The following is a 6,759-nucleotide window of genomic DNA, read 5'->3' on the forward strand; positions in this document are numbered from 1 at the left end:
AGCACATTTGACCCCATGGCTCCATGTGAAGATTGCTTACTATACACATGTTTGTTACTGGTGTGGTATAAAAATAGACCAACCGTGTAAATTATCTAATCAGGGTAGGTACTTGAGTAAAAAAAAAACAATCATATGTATATTTGTATACCTACCTAATGTGATATTTGGGTTAAGGCAACCATTATATACGTAATTAAGCCGAGACATGACTAATTTAGAGGCTAGTATGACATAAATTATTCCGAGCTCACTGTTTCCCACTGCTGCATGGGCAAAGGCCTCCCCCCGTCTTCTTCCACTTGTCTCTGTTTAGTGCTATACCTGGCCAGCCTCTCAAGAAGGAGGTCTGCCGGATCCCCGGTTTAGACTAGTGGGGCTCCCACTCTGTGGATATAGTTTACTTGTAAAACACAAGTTGTTGTTGTGGTTGTTGGTTGTTGTTATTGTTGGCGTAGTATGACATAAAACGATCTATTATTTAAATGTTTGCTTTTCTTTAGAAGTATGCAAGCGTAAAAAAGAATATTCTCCCGGTTGCAGGACGCAGTGTCACTCGGCGGCGGCGTGATCGGCGCCATGCACATCCCCGAGAAGTGGTTCCCGGGCGCCGTGGACCGCTGCCTCAACTCGCACAACATCATGCACGTGCTGGTCGTGCTGGCCGTGTACTCCATGCACCAGGTGAGGCCACCGCCGTCTTCATATCCTGGAGTATACTCCATGCCCCAAGTGAAACGGGTCTCATATAGTCCATGCACCAAATGAGAGCCAGAATAAATACCGGGAACGATTCTGGTCGCATGACTTGACATGGCTAAGCATAAGTAATTTTCCGCCAGTTAGTAAGAGGCGAGTGGTAAAGTGCCATGTCATCTGATATACCTCTTCATCTGAATTATTCTTCATCTTAGATATATTTGACACGTAGTCTGTACTCTGTCTGTCTGTGTTGCGCAGCCGAAATCTGACATAAATAAAAGAACAACTCAACTGTTGTAAACACACACTGCATTTTATTATGTAAATGGGTAATCGGTAATCCCATATCGAAAAAGTGCGTCAGTAATCTCTGCTTACCAGCTACATCTGAACATACCAATTATAATGCTCACGACTCACGATCACGCATTGGTAATTGAAGTCACGAACATATTTATGTTCTTCGTTTGCCATACAAAAGTCCAGTCAATTGTGAACAATATGTTAATAAGTGTGATGTGCGATTTACAGTTAGCAGTTGTAGTATGAATTTCCGAGAAACTTCTATGTTGGGAAGGTTATCTAGATCCAGGCATCAGAGATGTTTCACGGAAACTGGGACATAATGTAGAGTTATACCTGGTCGTCCTCGTTGCAATGTACCTATTGTACCTATCTATATTTTCCATGTTGTTTTAAATTCGATCTCATAAAACTTGCGCTTATTGCTACCACACACGGTATTCTTTGGTTTCTTGGCTTACTTGTTAGCTAACAAAACATATTGTAGTAGAAAGACAGAAACAATACGAGGCATTTCAAAACCCTCTCTCTCTCTCTCTCTTTGTTTTTTAGCTGCTGTAAGTTTGCTCCACGTTCCATCTCGTCTGTCAAGTTTTCTGATTAAAACATTGTAGGCATAACGAGGGTACTTAAATCTTGTGTTGCAGGTGACGACGCGCGACCTGGCGTGGATGTCGCGCGTGGACTGCCGCGCGCCGCTGCGCACGCTCTGACGGCCCGTCTGCGCGCCCGCCCCCTGTGCCCGACACCTCGCGTCTTCACGATTCGCCTTCTAAGTTCCGCTGCCGGCAACGCAACGGCTTGAACGTTCTATCTCATGGTGGCCACTGGTCACCGGTTGTGAGCTGTGTTAAGTCCAATAAGCCGTCAAGTCTTACACAGAAAGTTCAGCTTAGGTCCAACTCACAACATTAAGTTAATTAGGAAATGATGCGGAGTTGTAAGATTTTGCTCCAGTTGACAATTATGGTTATCTTAAGATCTGGATAAGCTTTAGCTTATTCGCTGACCGCTAACGTTCGTATCGGTTCTTAATAAGACTCATTTAATACACGAAAAAGCCCGTGCTTATTACAATAAAGCGTTATTCGACTCTATAAAAATAATGACGAAAGTTTCATCTTGTCATTATCACGTAATCAATGCGATAATAATTCGCGCAAGAAGGCCCAGAACGTCATTTAAGACGCTTAATCTGCTTCAATATTGGTGCGGTCCAGATGTACCTTTATGTGTTATTTATATTTCTGGATGGAATCACGCGTTATATTATAGTGTCCAACATTTCTATGAGATATTGCGTTGCGTGGCTGGTTGAAATTGCTTAGGAGCTGCAATAGGGAGGGGCTCCCTCGTGCCGTAGCGAACAGGATAATGTCTACCTTAATAGAATTCTTTAAAGCTAAGTTACTTCCGCCCTACGCTACCAGTGACATTATATAATCTGTGCTGTGACACCTGGGCAGGTGTAAGCAAAGTTAAGCTACGGCCAAGGGGCTGCCTCATTTGCTCGTCTATCCAAAGCAATGTTTGTAGTCAGGAAGGTTAGAAGTAAGCCAGTCTTCGGTATTTGTGATATTTTGTATCTAGAAAAGATAATACTTGTATGACTTGAAGAATGACTGAACTTCGGACCTTATTGACTACAAATTTAATCCACCATAGACATCGGTTACACGCTAATTCTGGCGTCAGTTCAGTCCATCAGTCTGGTCAGACTGACGGGAGAATTATCGTGTAACACGCGGACTGATGGACTGATGGTCTGGACTGATGAAAATTTAAATTTTTGGATAATATTCGTCAGTCCATTTTGAATGACAGAAAACTGATAGGAGACTGATCGTGTAACCTGTTCGTGTCATTCTCGCGTCAGTCACTATATTAGACAAGACTAAATGACTGTGTTGCGTTCTGTGTCCAAACGGCGACTGTGTCGTAATTTTATAAGTCTGTTGTCAGTCTGGACTGATCGTGTAACCGTGTCCATTTTCCATAATTCTGGCATCAGTCAAAACTCGAATGGACTGATGGACTGAACTGACGCCAGAATTAGCGTGTAACCGATGTCATAAGGTAATCATAAGTTACAATATTGAGGATAATAATTTGTTCAAGGAATATAGATGGCGATGCCGTCATGTTATAAACGAGAATGTTGTTTTTCCACTTTGTAACATGTTGATAGAGTCGCTACAATAATATCTACGCTGCGAACGCTTTCAATATTGACTAACTAAGGAATAGAGTATAGTCTATGCACACTTTTACAGATCTTTCATATCTGAGAGCATATAAGTAGGTAGTAGATATTTTTGCAGCACTTTGTTCAAATCTGTGACAGCCAAATAACTTTGAGGTGTGGCTAACTAAGTTAAAGTTTATTTTTATTCCTAGTTCTAAATCATTTAATACATAATGTTAATTTTTTTTCACTGAATACGTACTTTTAAAACATATCTGAAGTGTACAAGATGTACAAAAATTCTTTGCCGTCATATTGTTAAAAGTACATGAAGATAATAATTATAGTGCAAAATCGCTGATAGGGGTCGCCTTAGATTGTATAGCTTTAGTGAAGTATGTTCACTCGTACCATACCGTATTCTCCTGGGCTGGACATATCCGCCTAATGTTGCCGACGCATAGTTTGTTGTTAATGGTTATTTGGTTGATTTAGAACGAAGGCAAATATCGCAACTGACCAAAATGAGCTCGTCCTTGTCAAGGCAGAAGACGGTATGGACGGTGTCCCGCTTTATTGCACCTTCCTCGCTCGATACTATACAACTAACAAGCTATTAGTACTCCTCCTCTTCGTGACGCCTTTGGAATTGGTAAAGAAATGTGCATTACGAGTATCAATATTGTTCAAACCATTCCGAACACGAGACATTCGTATGACATCTGTGACTTAGAAATATAATTTGTAGTAGACAATATCACGGCCTACGAATTCGGATTTAGAATAGATTGCGATGTTGATAGTTAGTTGGTTTCAATTGATTTGTCGAAGGCACCTTCCTGTACGAACTACGAACCTGTGCCGAAGCCACTTTTAACAATAACTAGATCTTTAAAAATAGGTAGTTAGCGTTTCCTCGTACTTAATAATAGCTAATTAGAAGTAAGTTTGAGACTTAACGCAGAGGTAAACGTGGCGGGTGAGGGCCCGTCCGCGAACGGAACTTCATCAAGGGTAAGAACGTTAATTATTAATACGGGTTTCACCGCACTTGTCGACGCCGAAAAGAAATGAGCAAATGACTAAACTTAATACCGGCTGATAAGGTTGGGTCGAAAAGAATGACGTTTTTATTGGTCTTATAAAAGGTCATATCCTTTGGCCGCCGAAGACGTTAACAGACGTGCACGGTTACAGTGTAATATCAACCTTTTTAGCTTCCTGATAAGGTGTACAATGGCACGTTGTATATTACAGGGTGATTGGCACTAGACGAGGCGTTCAAAGGCTTACATTTTTTCTGACCAATGACGATTTAGTCTACAAATACGGTGAAACCCTAAATTGGCAGACCACGAAGTCAACAGATAATGTAATACTTAGGTAACGTAAACGTACTAGTGCTAGACATGCTAATGCCCAATAGATGACACCTTGCTGTCACCTCTATTGACAATGACTTAAGTTTCAAGATGACATGTACTGGGACCGCGTCGAGCACCAGTACGTTTACCTTATTAAGAGATTCCACCTAATAACGTAAGAATAATTAATTTCTTAACCCTCAAGTTACACATACATATGTCCGAGCTGGTGTGGTGAAAACAAAATTATCAAATTTGTTGCTTTAAGAAGTGTTCAAGTGCCGCGAACAATTGAATCCGTTCATATCTCATTCTGTAACATCCTACACCAACTTCATACACTTAATAAAGCGGGTTGTTAATAAGAATTTGTACAGATACGGTTGCTGCTAATGATATGCATAGTATTTAAGAATTACTACAATGAATTCATACATTTTTATTCACTCAATCTGTCCTTTCTAGAAAATAGCTTTAGACTACCTTTTTCAATGTGCCAGAGGTACCATCAGTGATCTTACTATTCCCCCACATTCGTATGTTTTCTTCGTGAAAATCATTACGAAAATGTTTACTTGGTACTCCATGACAAGTCGCTTAATAATGTTGTTTCGGGAACCGTGGGACTCCGTTGCTAGTAACTTTGGTTTCGCCTGCCGAGTAATCATAATTGTTAGCTGTTAGCTGATAATGTATATAAAACAGAACAAATACATCTTAGGCATTCCAAAATAACCAGAATTAAAGCCGTGCTCACATAATTATGACTAATTTTTCTGCGATTTTCACCTTGATTATTTATATCGGTTCCAAGGCGATCGACGAGCTTTCTGGGTCGGTGGCGACTGGCGACACGCACATCGTGTGGTGTAAATATCACAAGTTTATCATGATGAATATGCCATGCCCTCATATATTTAGAAGGCTCACCGCTCACATGGTTATTAATGCAGCCAGGTAATAACACCAATACATTGTACGTCCGAGAAAATAATAAAAATGTTTGACCTAATTAAAGCGTTTTGAGCCCGGGCTTATAGGCCAGTTTTTCCTCCGACCCAGATTGTCCATCATTGATTGATTTCAACTTACACGGCAGGTGGAACAGAGCCTTAGAACATTGTTATAACCTAATTCTTTGAGTGACCAATGAGCGGTATATTTTTGTATTTTCGGAGTTGTTTGCTTCGCAGCTTGATTGCGAGTGAGCATCGCGGGTGGACTAGATTAATACCTTCGCTAGTTTGATAGTTTTAATCCAATAAACTAGTCGTAACTTACAGTAGTACGAGTAGATAGGTAGATTACAAGCAATAAATAATAGACAAAAATTATTGTTGGAAATTTGACAAAAGTAGCAGAGAAACATTAAATAATGAAGGTATACTTTACACAGCAATTGTTGAAATTTTTTACCGCGTCTTTTGATAGCAATTCTACTTTTGTCAAAGTTCTGTTGTTTTGATTATTAATTTAACATGAAAGTAGTAGTGTTACATAAATCGAAAAGTGTACTTGAGGTTTTTTACTAGATGTTAGAACAAACGCACCGCTGTTTTGCCGTCGCTGGCGTCTACAACTAATTATTACTTATTTATAACATCACTCATATTTTTGGAAAGCGATATTCCGACAACGTGTTTACAATAGAATAGCATCTGTAAAATTACTTACCTCCTCTACTCAGATGTTGATACCTTGTTACCTACCTACTTATTTTTGATCATTGAAAGTTATTGGACTAATCTTTGAATAGTCCTTTTAGGGCTGTTATTAAGTTGTTGATATTAAAGTAATCCTTGTGAATTTTACAATTTTCTCGCCTAAATATCAATTATTTACACGATTATTATATCATTAACTTAATCCACGTTTTTATAAGTAGATTACTTGTAGAAACCAATGAAATTGTTTTAGAATGAGGTAATTATAGCGTACGTTGACCACAAGCCCACCCTGGTCGCCCTGGACTCCCTGAACCTGAATATGGTTTTCTTAGATGTTTGGAGAATTATATTTTGAATAGATTACGTTAAATAGAATTGTAGAGTGATATTCAAGAGCAATATAACAGTATTTAGTGTGTTAAATATACCTCTCATTTTACATGTTTAGTTTATACATTACATAAGTACCTAATGGTTTGTATCTAACGTAATAACGCGAGTCCGTCTTGGATATTTTACCTAGTTGTAAAGATCTATG

At 39.3% G+C, this 6,759-nt stretch overlaps 1 protein-coding gene across 1 annotated transcript in view; it reads left to right on the forward strand.

Annotated features, from left to right (window-relative positions):
• Nucleotides 1–2,060, forward strand: part of LOC134806045 (progestin and adipoQ receptor family member 4) — a 105,816-nt gene extending 103,756 nt beyond the window's left edge. The window contains exons 5-6 of the mRNA XM_063779250.1: nt 544–684; nt 1,653–2,060. Coding sequence (XP_063635320.1) covers nt 544–684; nt 1,653–1,718 — 207 coding nt within the window. The 3' untranslated portion in view covers nt 1,719–2,060. The remainder of the gene's footprint in view (nt 1–543; nt 685–1,652) is intronic.
• Nucleotides 2,061–6,759: the final 4,699 nt, after the last annotated feature.

The sequence above is a fragment of the Cydia splendana genome, chromosome 2 (genome assembly GCF_910591565.1).
Source record: "Cydia splendana chromosome 2, ilCydSple1.2, whole genome shotgun sequence".
NCBI classification, from domain to species: domain Eukaryota; kingdom Metazoa; phylum Arthropoda; class Insecta; order Lepidoptera; family Tortricidae; genus Cydia; species Cydia splendana.